The sequence below is a fragment of the Lytechinus variegatus genome, chromosome 12 (genome assembly GCF_018143015.1).
Source record: "Lytechinus variegatus isolate NC3 chromosome 12, Lvar_3.0, whole genome shotgun sequence".
In the NCBI taxonomy this organism is placed as follows: domain Eukaryota; kingdom Metazoa; phylum Echinodermata; class Echinoidea; order Temnopleuroida; family Toxopneustidae; genus Lytechinus; species Lytechinus variegatus.
The window spans coordinates 14,906,728-14,928,520 of record NC_054751.1 but is presented as its reverse complement, the minus strand read 5'-3'; the positions used below and the strand labels follow the sequence as shown (position 1 = coordinate 14,928,520).

At 38.0% G+C, this 21,793-nt stretch overlaps 1 protein-coding gene across 1 annotated transcript in view; it reads left to right on the top strand.

The window, feature by feature from the left end:
* Window positions 1-14,325, top strand: part of LOC121424957 (netrin receptor unc-40-like) — a 47,932-nt gene extending 33,607 nt beyond the window's left edge. The window contains exons 4-16 of the mRNA XM_041620856.1: window positions 494-651; window positions 1,365-1,518; window positions 2,482-2,570; window positions 3,595-3,706; window positions 4,135-4,233; window positions 5,840-5,993; window positions 6,415-6,572; window positions 7,235-7,402; window positions 7,909-8,076; window positions 8,823-9,083; window positions 10,474-10,806; window positions 11,145-11,284; window positions 11,621-14,325. Coding sequence (XP_041476790.1) covers window positions 494-651; window positions 1,365-1,518; window positions 2,482-2,570; window positions 3,595-3,706; window positions 4,135-4,233; window positions 5,840-5,993; window positions 6,415-6,572; window positions 7,235-7,402; window positions 7,909-8,076; window positions 8,823-9,083; window positions 10,474-10,806; window positions 11,145-11,284; window positions 11,621-12,217 — 2,591 coding nt within the window. The 3' untranslated portion in view covers window positions 12,218-14,325. The remainder of the gene's footprint in view (window positions 1-493; window positions 652-1,364; window positions 1,519-2,481; window positions 2,571-3,594; window positions 3,707-4,134; window positions 4,234-5,839; window positions 5,994-6,414; window positions 6,573-7,234; window positions 7,403-7,908; window positions 8,077-8,822; window positions 9,084-10,473; window positions 10,807-11,144; window positions 11,285-11,620) is intronic.
* Window positions 14,326-21,793: the final 7,468 nt, after the last annotated feature.

Genomic DNA, 21,793 nt, shown 5'->3' with positions numbered 1-21,793 from the left:
CTCTTGATTTAGTTTCACATTTATTTACGGCCACCGTTATTTAGTTATGTATTGTAGAGGGTCGAATTCCACGCCGTATACAAGAGGCCAAGGGTATATAGATCGTATGACTCTTACGATGGTACTGCGATGGTTGTACGATTACCGTGCGCTGATCGCCAGATGTCCGTACAACTATCATGTCCTTACGCTGCCACTACATGCTACATTCTAACATTGAGTGATTAAGAACGCGACCCATCGCTAAAGGGGATTGGCTTTTACGTCTGGAAAAGGAATTATCAAAAAGACGTAATCTTCAATGTTTTATCATAACTTCCAAAATATTGTCGAGTAAAGGCGCCGAACGTATAGATAAAATAATCATCGGTTCTTTCCTTATTACGGATATATGTAGATTTCCAATATTTCTTTATTCTTCAACGTTTTATTATTTTCAGTGCTGTGAATGCAACTATGTCGAATTTACTGTGTTTTCCCCCTTTTTCTGCAGCGGTCCTTTCACCTCCGAGTGCGATCAGAGCAGTGGCGATCAATACCCGTGAAATAAAAATTAGTTGGGCGCCACCTTCGGACATTGGTTGTTTTCGCACTTATTTCTGCGTTGAATTGGAGTATATTTCAGGACTGGATAATTGGAGCAAAGATACAGTGAGTTAATTTTATCGTGGTCCTCAACTAACAACCAAAATCATGATTTAAATATATAAAAACTAAAAACAAGCATTTTCATATAGGCGATTTATGATAGAGGGTTTATTCTAGGTCCAAAAGTTCCTCTCCCGTTTTGTAAGACATCATCGGATAGAGGACGTATAACCGAATGAGAATCGCTGACAAAATATAAAAAATATTTGATATTTTATTTTATTTCATTTCATTTTATATATGCCCTAATGATCGAAAAATACAGTTTAACGAGCATTGTAATCGGTATTGCTTATCGACCTAGCCAGGGGCTTTGCCTCCGGAGGCGACTGCCCCCTATGATTTTTCGAAATGTGAAAAAATACTGAAAAATAGGAAAGTTGGGGAGAAACAAGGAAGAAATGTGAATTATATGGACTGTGCAACTCTTTGAAACCCTTGTAATTCAATTGAAAAAAGAAAGAATATGACGTCACATCGAGGTCGTTTTGCCTCCCTTCCCACATCCTTCCCCTCAAAGTTTCCTGGTTACACCCCTTGGGTAATTGTATGCTGAAGATAACATGCAATGTAGAAAACAGAATTTTAATCATTCATGATTTCTCTTTTGAATTCTTCGATACGACTCCTCGGAGGTTCGAACCCACGACCTTGCATTCACGAGGCGGGCCATCTACCAAGTGATGCCTAATCTTGTTTCGTTTGTCCCTTCCTAGGATGCAAGTAGGTGTCATCAGGAGAATCCTTGGCATTTGACGAAGCTTTCCCCTGGCACTCTATATGGGATTCGGATGAGAGCAAAGGTCGACTCTCGTAGGGCGCAGTATGGGCCCTGGTCTCAGAATGTTACGCAACAAACACTGGAAGAAGGTAATTATTATTAATCCTTAACTCCCATTCGAATACATGGGCGTACGTAGAGCGGGGGCACTCTTAACCACCACTCCCTCACGAATGACCCCTAATCTTAATGATTTTTAAGCTATTCTTACACATTGATTACTTTTTTAAAGAGACTTCGGAAATGAGCATTAAAACATATCTAATTTGTACTTAAGTTATGTACTTTGTAATTGAGTTTTCGTAATAATGATATAATGGAATAATGATGATAATGATGATGATGATGATGATGATGATGGGTTCCTGTAAAGCGCCAGTATCAGCTGCGCGCTCATGGCGCTTGCTCAAAAATAGGGAATATCTCACAAATTTCAATGTCTTCAAACAGTGCTTAAGATCATCATTCAGTCCAAGTACTGATAATACTTGATAATTGATTTGTTTTACTAAGGGGTGGCACTGCAAAGCATTTAGAAAAATGGAGGTAGAAGAAATGAGAAGTGAAAATGAGATGATAATGAGAGAGTATAATATAGAAACGAAAAAGCTTTCGTCATGTAACGACCCTCTATCATGTTTATAAAATAAATGAATAAAACTCACCATGAATGAACACTTGATATCAAACAAGAAGAACTGCTTTTGAGTCATCCCCCCACACACACACATATATATATATATATATATATATATATATATATATATATATATATATATATATATATATATATATATATATGCATACATAATATACAACCTCACACAGCTCCTGGATCCGCGCTGACTTCCACCAGGGCTCCACAACACAAATGGCGATCAATCGCTAAGTGGACTGTCCAATCAATATCAATGTCACTCGCGCATTCCGTATAAAACACTGACCAGGAGCCAATCAGAAATGTTCTTTCATATTTACTATCATCGCTAAGCTTTGTGATACGGGGCCCAGGTAAATATTTCTTTCTCCTCTATTTTTACTTTCAAATCCAGCACCAAGCGGACTAGTTGATGATATCATATCGAAAAGCGAGAGGGTGGACAGTGACCCGTACAAAAGGAATGTTCGTTTGAGTTGGAAAGTAAGCAACATTTCTTTCCTGACTTTTTTAAAAATAAATTTCTGGCTTGTAAGATTTTTTTCCTTATCAAATCATTGAATATAATTATGATAAACTGAAGAATCTATTTTATTTTCTTTCTTGTAATGTATTTTATTAAATGTTATGTACATTCATTGTAATTATGATGCATGTATTCACGTTTTATATAAGACCGAATGGAAAAAACAGGGTGATTTTGTGAACACCGCTGATATGGGCCATCTTCCATATTTTTGTGTGATTTATACGATTTGTCAATTTGAACATGTACATATTTTTCTTTTTATATTGAAAAAACAAGCAAGGAAGGATACCATTTCAAAGATTCGATAAGTACAATTTAGGATATCAGAAGCTTATTGTGATCTCTTTGCGTTTTGGTAAGGATTCATGAAACAATGCCATGTCTTTTGATATTGTCGAATGTTCATTCCAGAACAAACTTATTGACATAATTGTTTTTCCCCTGAGAGTGAATCATTCGTTCGTCTGCTTTTCCTTGGGTCTCTGATTTTCTCGAACAGAAAAATGCAGTTCTTTCACGTCATTTCTTTGTAAGACTGTTATGATTCCTAACAGCATGCAATGCGCATCACTGTGTTGAAAAGATTAATCAAGGGGCTTTTTTTCATCAAATGTTCATTTCAAGACGAATATAATTATGGCATGATATTCCCTTTTCTAGGAATAATGGTTGATTCTTAGAAAATGAATATGCTGCCCCTTCCTGCGTATCTGGCATCACCCCTTCCCGAGATTTTCTTATATACGCCATAAATCATGAAAATCACTTGCACTTCCTGTTCGTTTCGTATGCCAGAAGTCATCTGACACTTTCTCTGTAAAATCTTACACACACTGTTCCTCTTGATGGGAGTGTTTATCAAAGATCTGTTATGAAGAACTTTGAACTTATCTTAGTTAGAATCTGATCTGAATAATTGTTTCTGCTCCCATTGATGATCCTATGGATTGAAAATGTATTTTATCACTTCAATTTTAGGCTCTTGGTGTGAATAGCAGTTCCGTTTCATCGCCTTCTTTGAAATACAGTGTTGTCATTCGATCGCTGCAGCGCAACTGGATAACTAATGGTACATCTATAACTATACCAGGTAAAAAATCCGTTCACAGCAACATTGATGGGGTTGCTCGGGACGAAATTGCTTCTTCATGGCTGATTGGCCATCAGGGAGACAATTCACCAAGGCAGTTCAGTCATAGTTGTTTGAAATCAGAGACGATAGCCGATATTCTGGAACGATTAGTATGCTTGTTTAGTAAGGCTTTTAAATTGGTATGCATACTAAATGAATTACCTGTTGCCAAAGGCATGCTAGTTAGTAAGCATACTAAAGTTAACAGCCGATCACTTACTAACGTTTGTTACCCTTCGGGAATACCGGCTAATATCTAGATCTTGGGCCAAAGTTTCATTTATATCATTTCTGTACAACTTAAAACGAATTTATTCTCTTAACAGCACACATATTGTTCTATCAATTTGCCGAACAATAAATGTGTGTCATCTTATCTTTGTTAGATCTGGAAATGTTCTCAAAATATTGCGGATCGATACATGCATTTAACAGTGGTGGCAACGGAGAGAGGGCGACATTTTGCATACCTGATAACAGTTCGGGTAAGTCTAGCCAGCGCTATATTTTGGGGGACAGGGAGGCGAGCGTCCCTACATTTCGATCATCGAGTTATACCTTGAAATAAAAAGAAGAAAATATACAGCGCGTCCCACATAAAATAATTGTTTTCAGACATAGATTTCACAATAATGAAATGTGTTTTGCTATCAATTTGACACTTCTGGTAAAAGTGGAATCTCGTCTTTAATATTGGAGATCAAGTACAGCTTACCAAATCGTGTATGCATGACAGATTACAAACAATAAATATTGAGGTATATCAGAAACAATTTGCGCAGAAACTTACGTGTGAATCTGAATCCACTCCCATTTAAGAGGTCATTGAGAAAGACTTTAAAAGGAATATATCAGACATGCTAATGCGCTAATCGTCGAATAAGCACGGTCGTCATATCACGAAACAATCTTGTCCAAACTTTCTGTACAACCTGATTTGACATTAAAATTTCAAAATCGTCTTGCTCATTATTGCGTGAGGTGTTCGTTTCATATTAGGTATTATAATAGAGGAATAAGATTAGTCAGTTATTTGATGATGTAAGTAAAGTTCATAGCTCATTTGCATTTGAAGAGGAAAGGCATGGAAATTCTGTTTTCTTCTGGGACGCATTGTACAAAAAAGGAGGAATAGAAGAAGAAAAAGGAGTAACGTATCAAAAAGAGAGATTTGATTGTGACCCTATTTTATCCCTGTGTTTCAATTGAACCAAAAGGACGTCACCATTAGTTTGTCTTTACCTTATCAAAATACACTGGCGTCGATCCTGACTGAAAAGATAAAGAGAATAAAGTGCCTGTTAGGGTATAATGCGACGTGAAATTGAATATGTTGCTTAAAGTTTTGTAGTATATGAATAAGGCAAATCGATCGAGATGGGAGATTATCATTACTATGTAGTGTACAAAATATTTCAAATATATTCTGATCACCGAAGTTACCTTTTTTTGAGGCTATAAACCATACCCACCTTCATTATAACCATCAACTCTTGTGACGAACTATAATCGAACTGTACCGGATACTTAGATCATAATAGGTACATTCCCTTTAGATTGGCAACAAATCTACCTTTTCTCCTACATCATAGATACCACAAATAATTTTCCAAAGACAGAAGCAATTTCATTATGCTCCCAAACATGTCCGTTTCTCAGTAAATTATTAGTCGTTTTTATATTTTCAGACTAATTACCCAGTGCGTTAGAGATATGTTTTGAAAACGGTCAATCTTCGAAACGGAAAATTATTTTCTCCCGTATATACTAAAATACCAGTTTCCTTGTATGTCCCTCCATTTGTGAAGGGGTCGTTCATTTTTTAGCTTGTTCTTAAGTGCCATTCTCGACTCGTGGTGACCAATAGAATTTTTTCTCCGTGCTCTTCTATCCTGCGAAAGCATGCTCAGTTATCTCAAATGTTTTCTAGTTTCTTTTGTAATTCCTTCCAGCCATCTCCTCCCCTACCTGTCTCTTATCCTTATGCCTTGTACCTTCCCAAGCATGTTGTCCTGTTCTTTCATACCTTTTGGGGCTGATAGTTTCTTGGCCAAGTTCTCATTACAGACAAAGAATGTTGATTTTTTTCAGTGCCTCGAATTCCATCAGTGAATTTCACATCACATCCCACATCGATACTTGTATCTATATATACGCCTAAACTACCGAATGGTGTCATCCGAAAGTACGAGATCAGATGGAAGGAAGATTGCTCAACCTGTTTGGATTCCTGGTCGAATATCACGTAAGAATTATATATATATATATATATATATTTAAATAAAAATAGTTGCCAAAGCTGTTATACATGAATCATTTTTCAATATCCCACGGCCAATCTCAACAGCAGCATCTTGGGATTAAAAAAAAATACTCAAATAGGTCTTATTTCCTATGAGGCAGTATTTTGATCGTTTGATCGCGTAGCCCCAAGATACTTTGCCCTCTATATGGATGATTTGATGCTACTTCTTTCATACATTTTGCCAAAAATATGTTTATCAATAAAAATCAAATGACCATTATTATTTTCATTAAACAGTATTAATAGCCCCACTCAAACGTTCTTGGTTTTTCATTTTGCAGTTTTAAACTTCATATTATATCATAATCTTTGCTCCCTTTGATTTCAAGTGTAACAAAAACTCATATTTTTGTTCTTCCAGATTGAATGTCACAAGCAAGGATTGGTTAGCCCCTAACTCACTTATTGAGAAAGATATTTCACTCCTCCAGCCAAGTGCGTGGTACATAATCGAGATAGAGGTATTCAACAAAGAAGGAAGTTCCAAATGTTCAAGGAGACTAAAGACTGGCCTTAATGGTTCGTTGAATATCATTATTATAATAAAGAGATTCCGCACCGCAACCCAGAACACTTCTTAGAACATAGAAAATGTATTGCCAAATGTCGTTCATGATAGAGAGTAACCAAGAAGTTTTTGTAGAGAATTGGTGAATTAAAACAGCAATTTCGACCTGGACTATGGACACTTAAAACAAAACTGCTGTTCCGGTTTTCGACAAAGACCTCCCAGCTGTTCTTTGTTATTTAACTGCATTTTCAATACATTCACTGTGTTCTTGAATTCTTTCTCGGCGCGAAAACTCGCTATTTATGTCAATCAATACTAAAGTACCCTTGATGGGTTTGACAGAATTATTTGACATCTGTTTGTTTGTTCAAAAATTATTTTCTCTCCCCCCCCCCAAAAGAGAGAATTTCACATGATTCAAAATTACTCCATGGGATCTTGCATGCTAAATTGAATGATTTTTAATGCTTATTTTTCAAATGAAATCCTATAGCTTGGTTAGAGTTGGTTGTCGCATTATCTTGTATTTGCGGAAGAAACAAGTATAGCCGCCATATTGTCTCGATATACAAATCTAATTTGGTTTGCCGAACTCTCTTGATAAATGGTTGCTTTATAGTCATCGAAGAATGCCGCTGAATTGATTATGTATTGTATCCTAATTCAATAGCACCCTCTGCGCCTCCGCGTAATGTCACGATCACCACGGTCAAAGATGAGCCAGAAGTTGTGGATATTACCTGGACTTCTGATGAAAGTGATGTTATGGTCTCTGGTTATCAAATACTTTATTGTGCTTTGGATGACGCTAACTACGGGCACAACACACATTGCAATGGTAAGAATAGTCAGCGACAACTACACCCTTAGTTCTGAAAGAATTTTTTGAACCAACTACATGGAAAATTATACAATGTAAAGACAAATGTTGCCAGGGTCCCGAGATAAGCATAGCTTGAAACCTTTGTCAGCCGTGACAGTAAATAAATACATACATCATGTACATAAGTACATATAAAATTAAGATAAAGAGGGATTAGCCTTATAGTGATGAAACAAAAAACAAGAGAAATGGGGTAGAGGAGAGGACACTGAGAATAGTGTTTAAAGAGAATGGGAAGAAGTGAGCTATACAAAGACCGTGCATATTCTAAGCATGTCATCTTCAAGATCTGACACTGAAGCTTGTCCAAAATGACTTGCTCAAAGACACAATGTAGGCATGGTGCCGTGTCGGTAATCGAAACCTGGACTATTATGTAGTAACAGTACCTCTACCATTGACTGTTGATCTTGCCTCCCCCGCCGCCCGACTACCATGTCTCCAATTTCTATACTCTACAGATTCTGAGAAGATCATCAGGTTCAACAGGTCAGATGTTGGTGAACAAAATCTAATCCGGATCAGTAGCTTGATCCCATTCACCAGGTATTCGTTCCGACTCCAGCCATTCAACAATGCTGGTCCTGGCCCGATCAGCGCTCCGGTTGTCGTTAGAACGCTTCGAGGAGGTAATTCTTAAAATAAACCTTATGTAATAACGCCATCACGCAGCTGTTATTCTTAACATGCTTAAAGGATGAAGCCATTGGCGCATCCCTGACAACTCCGTTTGCGTGTATTCCTCTATCCTCTGAGGGAGGGCGCTTTCAGTTTGACGTCATATGCGTAAATCTATAAGAATTAATACTAATAAGAATAGCCTTCACAGCATCATTGATAAGCATGATGAGTGATAACTGATGAGAATTCTTCCAAAACATAACAGAAAGAAAAGCCTTTTCGCAAGTATTGGGGAAAATTTAGGTGTATTGACCTTGAAGCAATGACTCCATATTTCAAATTTACGTTTTCCTGATGTTTAAAAAAAAAAAAACAACGCTGTAGTTTGCTGCAGCAAGTAGAGTTTAATATCAAGTAATCGAGAAATTTTATTCTGTCTAACAGCCTGAAAATTTATATCTGATAATTACACATACATTGCAATATAAGAAAATAAAGATATACTTATGGGAAAAATATAATTACAAATACAACTTTTTTGTGTGTTTAACTGAGTGATTAAATTATCGTGTAACATAAAAGATGCAATTAATAATATTGCATAATTGATGAATGCATTTGTAAGTTCGTTCAAATCTTACAGTCGCTTGTAAAATAAAAAAAAATACGTATTTATCATGTTTATGTCAAATGGCCTAGTATACGGTATGACATTAACAAAATAAGGTTGTGTCCTTCTTACCATTGTGTATAGTCCCTTCTCCTCTGGAAGATGTGAACGTTTCACTGACGTCATCCTTCGGGTTTGCTGATTTCACGTGGTCAGAACCTCTACGGCCAAACGGCGTAACCTACTACGAAATCAGCTACAATGGAAACTCGGTCCGAACAAACTCAACTTTCGTTCAGCTTAAGGTCTACGGTGATAGTGTCTATGATGTCGGTGTAAGAGCGTGTAGTACAGAGGGTTTATGTAATGCAGCGATCAAGAAGACATTTAAAACCCCTATTGGTGGTAAGTTACTTAATGATTAGGATATGTGAATTGTATGCCTTCAAACATCGTTTAAATTTTATACATCAGAATAGATATGTTTCAACTTACCATCTTTGGACGAACCTTTATTTTGTTGACCTAAATGATATGTTCTCCGAGAAACTATCCTATGGGTCTTATTTCCAATACTTATTCAAGGTTAGCCTTTGATTAGAAATTCCAAGGATGTCAAATTCTGATAATATCCCCTGCGCCATTATAGAGTCTACTTTAAGCTTTCGGTGATCCCACTTTGTTCTGGATACTATTTTTATTAAGCTACTCGTAAAGGTTAGGCATTACTTAACGATCAACTGGAGCATGTTCTTTTGCTAAATGAGATACTTCCAAGTTTTCCCTCGTGTTTAGCAAAGTTGAATAGAATTTGGTATGACCTTTATCATCTTTTGACAAATTTCTTAAATGATGTTTTGAATTCCTGTTAACAAAAAAATGTAAATCTACAAAGATCATGTTTCATCTTTTAGCTGCTGGGAATAAGAATTATTTAGAGTTTGCTTTAGCACCAAATACATGTTCCAGATAAAGAGTCACTTGCTACGTTATTTCGATCATGGAGTTGCATGTGCCTAGATACTCGAGATATGTAGATAGCCTTCTCGTATCCGCATGAGCTAGTATAGACCGTTTGGAGGAATTTTTTGAACATTTTTTTTTCTACTTTTTACGTTCACCACCTACACAGAAGGCTAGCCATTATGCATCCATTGTGAGGGATGTAGTCCCCATAGGCTATGAATATCACCCCCCCCCCGTGGGGATCTCTAACTGTTCTACATCTAAACCTAAAATTTTGATGATCAGCATCACCGAGATGATTTGAATAGCTTTAAATATTGATATCACACCGGTTCGAATATATAGATCATTTACTATAAACAGAAACGATGGGACTTACATTATACTTCAGGTTTAGCTGTGGTTTAAATTCATGAATCATGCACCTGCACCTGAAACTGCAATGCAATGTGTGCACCAGGGTAAAAAAATAACCTAAATATATAAAAAGTCTTATATTGTAATCAAAATGCCGTTTTGGTTTAAAAAAAAAGATATTAATTTGGTGACACAGACTCCATGTATGCCTACAGAGTGAAAGATATACTTCAGTCTATGGAGGAGGTTTAGTGAAGCAAGACGTATTCCAGCGGAACAACCGAAGAAACAGAGACTGAAGCGTGTTTTGTCAGCTAGAGCAACTAGTACTTCATGTAAGAACTTAGGGTCGCTTTCAAGTATTTCTGGACCCGTAAAATCTCATATAAATTTATCTTTATGATTTATTTTAGCTGTGAGTTCAACCCTCCTTTTATTAACAGGTTCTCCAAACTTTCTTTTCTACATGCAGCACCATCGTCGCCACGTCTCGGGAAGGTCCTGCCAAGTGGACCAACAACGGTCAAGGTCTACTGGGACCCACCGGAGCACCCCAATGGTCCTATCAAAGACTACATCATCAAGACACGTTCGGCATCGATAGCTAACCAGCATAACGTAATTTCCAAAGTCGTAGATGTCGACCGGAGGGAGGACGACGTCCTGGTCGAATGCGGGGATGACGTCGGAGAAGACGAGGAATTTCGAGTCGAAATCTTTGCTCGCACAGTCAATGAACATGGGTTAAAACTGGACGGTGAGAGCGATACTGCGAGAGTTGACATGTGCGGGGCTAAAAAATACGGTGAGTTTTATGTTTTTATTTCAATCAAAGGATTGTGTCAGAAACCATGGTATTTATATACAGTAGTAAGAGGAGTAATAGCTCCATTGGTTGAAGTCCTATATTAGTATTCTGGTTCCACTGGAAATGAAAGAAACTGCATGAAAACCCAATTTGAAATATTGATAGAAGTTGTACCATTCGTTTGTCTCTCTTTTTCACCCTTTTGATGCTACCTTTCCTTCCGCCCTTGCTCTGTATATTTCCTCTCTCTCTCTCTCTCTCCACCCACATTCAAGTTAATTTCTTTTTTTTAACCCCCAGTCATGCCAGTCTCCTTTTAATTTTTGCCTATCCAGTACCAGATATGGTATACGTCCTGCTCATCATTCCAGCACTCATCTTCGTTGTCCTGCTCTTCGCAATCATCTACCGCCAGTGGTTCAAGGAGTCTCGAAAACTGAATATTTACCTCTCAGCCATTGCTAACGTTCGGAAGGTATGCTAATCTCTTAAGTGATTTCTTTCATGAAAAGGCAAAGATTGGTCATTCGTCATTAAATCATTCTTTGTGGGGACTAGCTTTATGCTATTCATCAAAGGCAGGTTGATTTTGTTAAAAATTTTCAAACGTATGAATTAGATTGGATTTGAATACCTTTCAACGTGATGTCTGACTCAGTACTTACTCATCTTGGTTGGTTCAAGAAAGTAAAGTATCCCAGCCAAAATTAATAGTAGATAGAATGATCAGTTCGTAATTCATCGAATAGGGGGAACCTCCAAAATCCTTCATTAATAAAATTATTTCTCATTCGTTTTTTTTTCTCCACAGAGGAGCAGGCGCCTTCAGCAATTACGCATCCCAAAGCCTATGGAGCCCGAACGTGAGACATTCGACGTTATCAACCAATGTCCATCCAATATTTATATCGAAGACAAGCTACACAAAGACAAGGAACTCATTTATCACCTGCTCGTTACAGATGGGACAACCAAGAACGTGCCTTCTTCAGAGGGCTACACATGCATGACAAAGTACAAGTCGTGTTCGGTCTTATCAACACGTCCGGAGTCCCTGCGGCAGGATGTTTGTGACGCCATCAACGGCAAAGGCAGGTCAAGTGACAGTAATGGTTACCTTCCGAATGGAATCGGCGGTAGGATATCGAAGCTCACCGTACCATGTGTCGAATCACTGAGCAAAAAACTACTGTCTGTGCCGGCAAATTCTTACCTGACGCAATCTTTGCCGACGATTGACGTATTGACAAACCCTTCCCCTTATCGAGACAAAAAGGATGTTGGATGGGAACATCAAGGTATGCAGACAATTGACAAACCGAAAGATGTTGCAAAGAATCCCCCAAAACCAATACATAGAACTAAGGATGGGTCCGTGTCTGATTATTGTACTCTTTCAGAGTTGTAAGAAAGACAAATAGCCGTCACAAGTCTATTGACATTCGGTTACTTACAGTACTGTAAGTTACCACTCTGAGTTTATACATGTATGTAGACCATCGTGAAAAATCAGCTGATAAGGTTATCTTTGGAAAGCGGGCTGTGATTCCGAACTTACAAACACAATGAACCAATTATAGATGTGTTACACAAATACGTCAGGAACAATTCTTATGTATGTATTGACTGTATTGACCTGTGACAAGATGCATGATAATGATTCACGACCTTTAAGGAATCCAGTCTTATGTACCAGTCACAATGACAAAAGCATTTTCTTTCTCCAACGATTAAAACCATTACGTTATTTCCAATGACGTACCTTCTGTCGGTATGCTTGGACATGCTTTTGTTGTTGTGACTGCAATACCGAGCTGCAATACTAATAATGATTGGCTACATTTCCATTAATGAAATGAGACCTGTGCTCCAACTGACAAATTTAAAACAATGTCAATAATCATGGAATGGCAGCGATGCCCCGAACTTTGTCACCTAGAACCGACTACGTTCTCACTTTACACAGTCATCGGCAATCGCGCCGCAAGATGCCGCCCTGTTCAGCGCTACACAGTAGCAATATGGGACAGGGACATCCTTGGGACACCTGTCATTCGTTTTTACTAAACTTACATTGTGACCTTTAATTTTTGTAACGCTAAGAAAGATGGCATGGTCGTACCATTCAGCGGACCTTATAATATGGACCTTTCGGGTGAACGTGAGTCCACTAAAGTAACGTAACGCAAGTAGGTGACATAAGTCGACTTTTTGTTCACAGTATACGAATCGATGGAGAGAAGCAACGAGAGACACTGGACAGGCTAAAAATGGCCTCTGGTACCTGACATATCAACTGTTTATGACAACAAAGTGGATTTCCTTCAAACCACATCTTTCGCCAGGATCGTGGACAGGTAGTGTGTGTTTGCGCAGGCTTATAGTGTATCGTTGTGCTTCACTGCGTCTTTGTATGCCGCGTCGTAAACGCATAACAGGCCATTTTACGTACTTTTGGCACATCTATTTTCGACCATTCTCTTTGTTGGCGAAGGCACACTTTGTTCTCGTTCATTACAAATTATGTCATCGCTTGCTTTCCATAGAAATTAATTCAAACCAAAACAGCTGTTTCGACTACAGTTGCAGCGTGTACGAAAAAAAAATAGAGACGAGAATTTGCAGCTAAGACAGGGTACGATATTCAAAGTGCAATATAAATATGAAAATAAAATGTGTACATAATTGAACATTACATTTGTTTACAAGTGATTAATATTCTGGGCAGCGTTTAAGGTGACGTTTTAAAGATTGACCTCTTCGTAGACATTATCAACAATGTCTTGAAAGATGGATTCAAATGCTTCAGTTTTGGATAAGTATATTCTGAGAGACAATTTTTGCATTAATTCAGCAAAGCAAACGAACAAAATATTTGTTTATCTAAAAAAATCAATACTTCCTTTTGTCACAAAGTGGGTAGCTTCTTCTGTATTCATCCGCTTATGATATAAGAACATTGATTATCGGTAGGATATGAAACTGAAAAAAAGGAAGTCCATTCGACCAGCAAAGTACGTGTGTATGATAGTGTAAACAATTTCTATTCAGTGCCTATTAACCTACTGTATCAGTAATTCGTTACTTTCATCTTTTGATAATTATGATGTTAATATCAATAAAAAGTTTTAACGTGCTTTCACACTACCATATGTTTTGTATTATAATTCTAAATCCAATTCTTACCCATTTTTGCTATAGAAGACCCAGACTCTGATTTATATCACTCAGGAATACTTTCACATAAAATTTTGCACCATTTTTTGCCATAATAATAATTTTAAACATTTTATTCATAAATTGTGCGTCTTACATTTTCGTTTTGATTTCTTCAATACCATGTATATATATGTATAATATTCTATTTATATTTTTTGTATGTTACACAATATGCAGTCAAATAAGAAAAAAAAGAACGTATGGGATAAGCTATTAAAGTTAAACTTTTCATCTCATTCTTTGTTTCATGTTGTCTGTAATGATGTACACCTTTTCGCTGAATCAGAATATAATCAGGGGCGATGCCAGTGTATTTGAATAAAGGAAAATTAAAGGTATAATGTGACATTTGTTTATTTCAAAACTTTTTTTTATATTTCACTCTCCGCTTTTCGTAATATTCATAAACAAGTTCTGAGTCCATACAATGTATTGCATTGGTCAGAAAGAACTGTTTTTGTTCTTAAAAAATATATAAAGAAGAGAAGTTTTGCCGAGTGAGCTTTCATTTGATTCATATGTTAGAATTGACATAAAAAATAAAGAGCGCCACCTCGAGACCAAATGACATCAATACCTCCTCATGAATATTCATATCTATCGCCTTCGCTCGAGTCTCGCGTGCCGATCTGTGTGTATAGTTGTATACCGGCTATGTACAGACGGTATACCGATTGAACGGCGGTCTTATGCGACGTTTTCATTCATTTTCCGTAGAAGCATGTACAATCGTGCAGTCCATGAGTCCCTCGAATGCACATACAAATTACTTGGAAACAACCAATTCCAAGGAACTTCTTCAAATGACCATCATGAATATTGGGATGTTATGCACGTTTGTTTTTCAAATCGCGGAGATTGACATCTGGATATCTGGCAGAGTGCCGAAAGACGGCTTTCCTTCCCTTTCCTTGCTTTCATCTTTGCTTCGTTTATCTGTATTTTCTGGAGGGAGGGAGAATTATGGTTGCTTGTGAAAGGGCTATTATTTTTTTCATATTTTCCCCCCTATTTTTGTTTCGTTTCCGATTCACTGAATTGTTATCAATTTCTTCAGGTTCTGTATTTTGATTTGTTCATCATTATCACGTGTTGTGATAAAAATAAGATATAGTACATTTTTTAAAGGAAAGGAAAATCACTTTGTATTGAACTAGCTTGGCCGCCATTTTCTTCATTTTGCTTTCTGCGTACTATACTAGGCCTATAAGATCTATTCCACTAATTATTTGTCAATATACTGCCTCAATGTATTTATCAATAAAAAAGGACAAATACAGCGTGGCCTAGTGTTTTCCCCATTTTTAAACAATATTCTGGGGCGGATCCAGGTTTCATTATAGGGGGGCCGGGGGTGAACAATACTTTCATCCACATTTTCCCCGATCGATCGGCAGCTCAAAGCTAATTTTTGTTGGTATCTATAGTCGTAACAGTACTATAGCCCTACAAAAAATGCAAGCGTGAGGTATTATTTTCGGAAATCGTGTGTTGTGTCCTGAAAATTGATCAGAGAAATATCATTATGATCATTAACAAGATGCACACTGAAGGATCCAGCAGGGACCGGCTGTGCCCCCCCCCTTTCGAGGCACAATCAATATTTTTAATGTAAAAAATACCGTTATAACACGTGTGCCCCCTTTTAAAAGGACCATATTTTCGCTTGTCAAATTTGTCCTAGGAAAAATGTGCCCCCTTGGAAAATCCTAGATCTGCCTCTGAATATATAGAAATGGTAAAACAAAATATTCATAACGGTGTGGCCTACATAGTGCATCGCGAAGCCACTTCAGTTTCGTGTTCCCCAGCGGGCCTTGCTAATATTATTACCCCGGCTTTAGCGTGGCATGTGAATTACATGTAGTAAATGCTTATTTAGTTCCCTTGTTCGTTTTACTGTTAGGGCAAGGCCTTCAACAATATTTCTGTGTTTTCTACTGTTTTGATATGAATTGTACCTTGTTATTGTAACTGTTATATGTTTTTACATACAAGGACCAATTAAGATGAAAAAAGTAATTGATTACTAAAAACTCTGATCTTTTGAACCTGTTTAACTATGACTGAATGAATGAATTAATAAATGAATTGGTATAGATAAATATATATTCCATCGAACAGGCAATGCGAACACAAAGCGCGAGCTAAATTGTTTTTATTATAGTGACATATGATTCCCCCTTCCCAAGTCTGAATTCCCCTCACCTTATTTTATTCATTCTTCCTCCTCTTATATTTGCCCCCCCCCCCTCTGCTTTCGTTTCTATTACTTGTTTCCCTTTCTTTTCCCCTACGTCGCGCCGTCAATATGGGGGTGGGGGGCGTACAATTGGTGTTTATCTTTGTAAGTTTCTCTTTGTAATTTTCTTTTGAACTTGTAATGGTAGTATATAATGAAGAAGTATCATGTGTGACTTTATCCCCCTTTGGGTCATTGCGGGGGTTATTGAAATTGATGATGACGTCTCCTGGGTGCCTCTCCCTCCACCCCACTCCTCCATGGTTCTCTGGGCTTGGAGAATAAAATTACGTACTTATCATGGAGACATATATACTGTAAATACATATTCGAGGACATACAGCAAGTTGGAACTATATGGGGAAGGGTCTTCCATTTCTGTGTGATTCCGAAGTTCCGATGATGGTACAGCGAATGTGCTTCATGCAAAATCTCGTTTTGGCATGACTTCTCAGCGCTGGGCATGTCAACGGACACGCAAACATGTGAGGGAAAGAAATTGTAAAAAATTTGAACCAGTTTGAAGTTAGATAAAATTTGTAACCCTATGTTATATTACAACCAGTGCGGCGAAACCGGGGTTAGATATTTTTTTCCTACTGGGATTTTCTGGGGGGGGGCAAGTGCCCCTGCTCCCCCCAAGGAAATCCTAGTAGGAAAATGTTTTTTTTTATGGAAAGTGCCCTTCTTTCAAAGTGATGTATGTCCCTTTTCAAAATAAAATACTTTTTTGAAGTCAAACAATACATTTTAGGATGGAAATCACAAATTTTTTGGCTCGCGCTTCGCGCTCGCATCATTTATTATTGAGTAAGGCACTCATTCTGTTTTGGTTACATATTGTGCTTACAATGTTCAATATTCAGGTTGGAATGTCACAAATTTTCAGCTCGCATCAAAGGTACACATTATGTTTTTGGTTTCAAACTGCTTAGAAATATCCAGTTTTCAGATTAAAATATCACAAATTCTCGCCCGCCCCCCCCCCCCCAGGTAGGCAAAAGGGGCGCCAAAATAGGGAGAAAAGGAAGGGAAAGAAATAGGGAGGAAAAGGGGGAATGAAGAAAAAGAGAAAGGGGACAAGAAAGAGAGGAGGGGGAAAAAGGAGAGGGAAAGGTAAGCGCCGAATTGATGTTCGACCTAGGGAGGGGGATGGGGAGGGGCCGAATTGATAATCGACCTAGGTTCAACAAAGAAAGGGGAGACGTATAGATGTTCGACATAGGAGGGCGCCGAATCGAAGTTCGACATAGGGGCACCGAGGGGGCGCCGAATCGATATTTTTTCGTAGGGTTGCAAAATTGCTGTTTGACATGGGGGGAGGGAGGTGCGCCAATTTTTTTTTCACCCTAGGGGGTGCTGAAATTATGTTTTGCTTAGGGCGCCGAATCGATGTTCGACCTAGGGGGTGCCAAATTGCTCTTAAATCTAGGGGGAGGGGGCGAATTGATGTTTTACTTCTGGGCGCCGTATGAGGCGCCGAAAAAAATGTTCAACTTAGGGGCTGGGGAGCCGAATCAATGTTTTTCCTCGGGTTGCCGAGTTGATGTTTGACATAGGGGCGCCGAATTGATGTTCAACCTAGGGGTGCCGAATGGATGTTCACCAAGCGCCAATTTGAGTTTTGTCCCGGTGCGCCAAATTCAGGTTCAATTAACCTAGGGAGGGGTGGGGGTGCCAAACTCATGTTTGCTCACATCAATTACCAATCCTGTTCATGATTACCAAAAGTGCCTAGAAAGTCCTAATTTTAGATCAGAATATAAAAAAAAATCATCCTTCTCTTCGCGATTGCATTGTTTAGTAAGGTGGCGATCCTGTTCATGGTCATGCAGATAAGTGCTTATAATGTCTGTCTTTGTATCGAAATTAATATATTTTCAAATGAGCTCGTGCTTCGCGCTCGCATAAATTGTTTTGTTACTGCTCATCCTGTTCATGATAATCGAAAATGCCACTCAAATGTCAGGTAAGAATATGAAAAATTTTCATCTCGCTCTTTGCGGTCGCATCAATGTTGTTTAGTTAGATGACAATCCTGTTCATGATTACCACAATTTTTAAATAGATACCCATCGTTTCCATGGTTACAAAATATGCTTATAAGAATGTCCAGTTTTGGGTCGGAATATCGCGCCTCGCTTTAAATGATTGGTTAGATACACATCCTGTTCATGATTACTAATAATACTTATAATGTGCAAATTTTAGGTCAGAATATCAAAAAATTTGAACTCGCGCTTAGCGGTCGCATTAATTTAATTATTTAGATAAATACTCTATACCCATCCTGTTCATGGTTATAAAAAGTGCTTATGATATCCAGTGTTGGATTAGAAATTCAAAAATTGGTAGCTCGCACTTCGTGATCACATAAAATGTTGATAGGTACCCATTTTGTTCTTGATTACCAAAAGCCAAGTGCTCATAGATTTTTTCCAAATTTGAGGTCAGAATAAAAAAAATGTCAGCTCACGTTTCGCTTTCGCATCAATAATAATTGTTTAAATAATTCATATACATATTATGCTCAGGTTGCAAAAAAATGTAGAATGTTTGATCGGAAAACAGATGCCTGGCTGGGCGGATCGGGGTGTCATTTCCCGAAAAGTTCACAGGGGCGCAAAAATAGTCGCCCCCCCTCCCTCGTAGTGCAAAATCCTGGATACGCGCATGTCTGTTGGGCATCGTTTCCAACATTGTACCTAGCTCTTTATCTATACCGGCGTGACACTATATAAGTGCATGGTTTCCATTTCGTCTGATGCCAAATCGTCAAATTGCCAACTCGCCTACTATCATTTAGTCTATCATTAGTCCATCCATTATCGTCCAGCAACCAGTTGGTCCAATAGCCATTTAGTCCACATACCATTTGGTCTAATTGGACAACGTGCTATTGTGCAAAATGAATGAAAATGAATTGGATACTGGACCAAATAGTTGTTCGAAGAAATATTGATGGACGGAATGGCTATAGACTAAATGAAATTAGACCATGTGGTGAGTGGACGAGTTGGCACTTGGAAGACGACGAATTGGCAATTTACCAATGGAGCTACTAGGCCACTGAATTGAACTTGTCCGAGTGTGCCATAACACCTAACTGCATTCTTCCTCATATCCAATACACCCCCCCCCCCCCATCATCCGCCGCCCCAAGAAAGGGAAGGGGGATCACATGGAGGAGATAAGAAAGGAAGAAAGAACGATCAAACATGTCAAAAGGGAATACGCAATATTATAATACTCTGTTTGAATCGCTTCTCTTTCATGGAATTTATAGTATGAATATCGTTTCAGTCTCTCATTATTTTATTTTCAACCCTCTATTTAACCACATTACTATCAAAAACCTGCGTAGCGAATTACAAACGTCCCATCCTCTTTTCACCACCCATGACATTACGTAAGTATCATTTTATTATTATCATGTAATGAAATTCATGCTGTATTCACACGCTGCATCGTCTGTCAGCGTGACTAAGTATACCTCGTAAATATTTATTTACAAGGTAAAGCTTATTTCCAAGGTAATATCTATTTACAAGTTAAATCCTACAATTCCCATTGGGAATAAGCTTTCGAGCTTTTGTGGGTCATCCTGTGTAAGCCTGTTGTTTTTATGGTGACTTGCCAAAAAATCAATCAATCAATCAATCAATATAATGTTTGACGATATTCAGTTGAAATCAGTGACGTTCAACATAATGGGGAAGGATTGGGGCTATATGGATTCCCAAATTTGTCACGGCCAAGACAAAAAGAAAGCGAGAATTGGGAACTATTATCTGAATATTATGTCAAAATCTATCACCGATAAAAAAAATGATTTGTGTCCGATACGTATATCTAGCCCCTTCATATTTTTACGTTCATTATTTACACCACTGGTTGAAATTATACGTTCATGCATGGTTCCTAACATCTTTCTGCATTTTTCGATGTTTATACAATTCCTAGCCTTGGGTTGCGTGTATTCCTTATGTTCGCGTTTTCAATGTTATTTTTCTCTATATTTCAATATTATTCTCTCAGCTCTCCAACTTTATTATGGTATGACTATTCAAGGAAGTATAATTACTCGTTTGCTTGCATGCCCCATCATGCTATATGGCCGCTTTGCCTTCACTTCAGAATTATAACTGCATCCTCATTGATCCTCCTGGAGTTGTAAAACACCCGTAAAGGCAAAATATTATATTTTTATCGGCAGCATATGTGCATTACATCACCATAAATTAAGTACATCAGAACATAGCGTCCATGACCAGAAAAATCGTATACCAATTAAACCTCTCCAGAATGGGCTTGCCAAAAAATTTCAAAAAAAAAAATTTTGTTTTGTTTCGAAAGTCACATCACCACATAGTTTAACCATTTCAACACTTTCTACGATCAATACGACCGCCTCGACTGATCTGATACGATTAATTATTCCGCGATTATATGGCCCTTGGAACGGGGGGGGGGGGTGCAAAGCACCCCAAGCTCTTACAAGGGGATGCGGCGTGTATTGTTTTCCATATAGGCAGCACCCCTGGAATTCTGGTAGGTGTCGAAATTGATAAATGAAGGAAAATTACCAACATTTGTATTGGAACCATTTTTTTTATATTTTTCTTTTGCTTTCTCAAATTATCTCAGCACCGCCACCAAAAAAAAATCGTGACAGTGTGAACATTGGAACTTCTTTTTCAATCATCAAAAATGATTATTATATCATTTTCCCGCATGAGTTTCGAAATGTTGACACGCCGGGATATCTTTTGTCCCAATATGAAAAATAAATTTCCACTCTATAAAACAACAGTTATCATTCTTTTTTTCCTATAGTTATAAAAGGGAAATGGGAGTTACACTTCCATTGCTAAATAAGTCTAAAATGTTATGGCAATCATGATGCAAGTATAAATGTCTTTGTCCTGCTCATGTACGTCACACGTTCATTCACAGTTTTTCAGTGTGTTCTCTGGAAATGTACACATTTCAATGCAGACGTACTTGAACAATTCCCTTGGACAAGTTGTACATTGCCATGATTGCTGCTTCTCTAAGTTTGCTTAGTCTTCTTTCACATACGTTATTGCACTTTGTCCCACGGTGTGTCTTGTAAAGTTCTGTTGAAAAACTCTTACATGCATGGTCGGCCCTGGAAATCACAACTCTGGATACGTAGAGCGGTTCTAGACCATATAGCACCTCCCCGGGGGGGGGGGGCAATTGACAAGTGGATACCATGCGCGACCAAAAAACACGTAAAAGGATGTCTTTTTTTACGATAGGGCACGTTACGTACGTATCGTTATAAGGGTGTCAAAAACACAAAAATAATGAAAAAAGGGTATCTATTTCGCTAGGAAAATTACGTGTTTAGGGTCGAATTTGCGGGGATGATAAAACAAATTTAAAATGTTTTATAAAGAATGTCCTTTTTGCCCCAACACTTCGTGTGTAGAGTCCGATTTGCGCGAGGTGTAGAAGGTGGGGTCGTACTAAACCAAATAAAGTAAAGCCGACGAC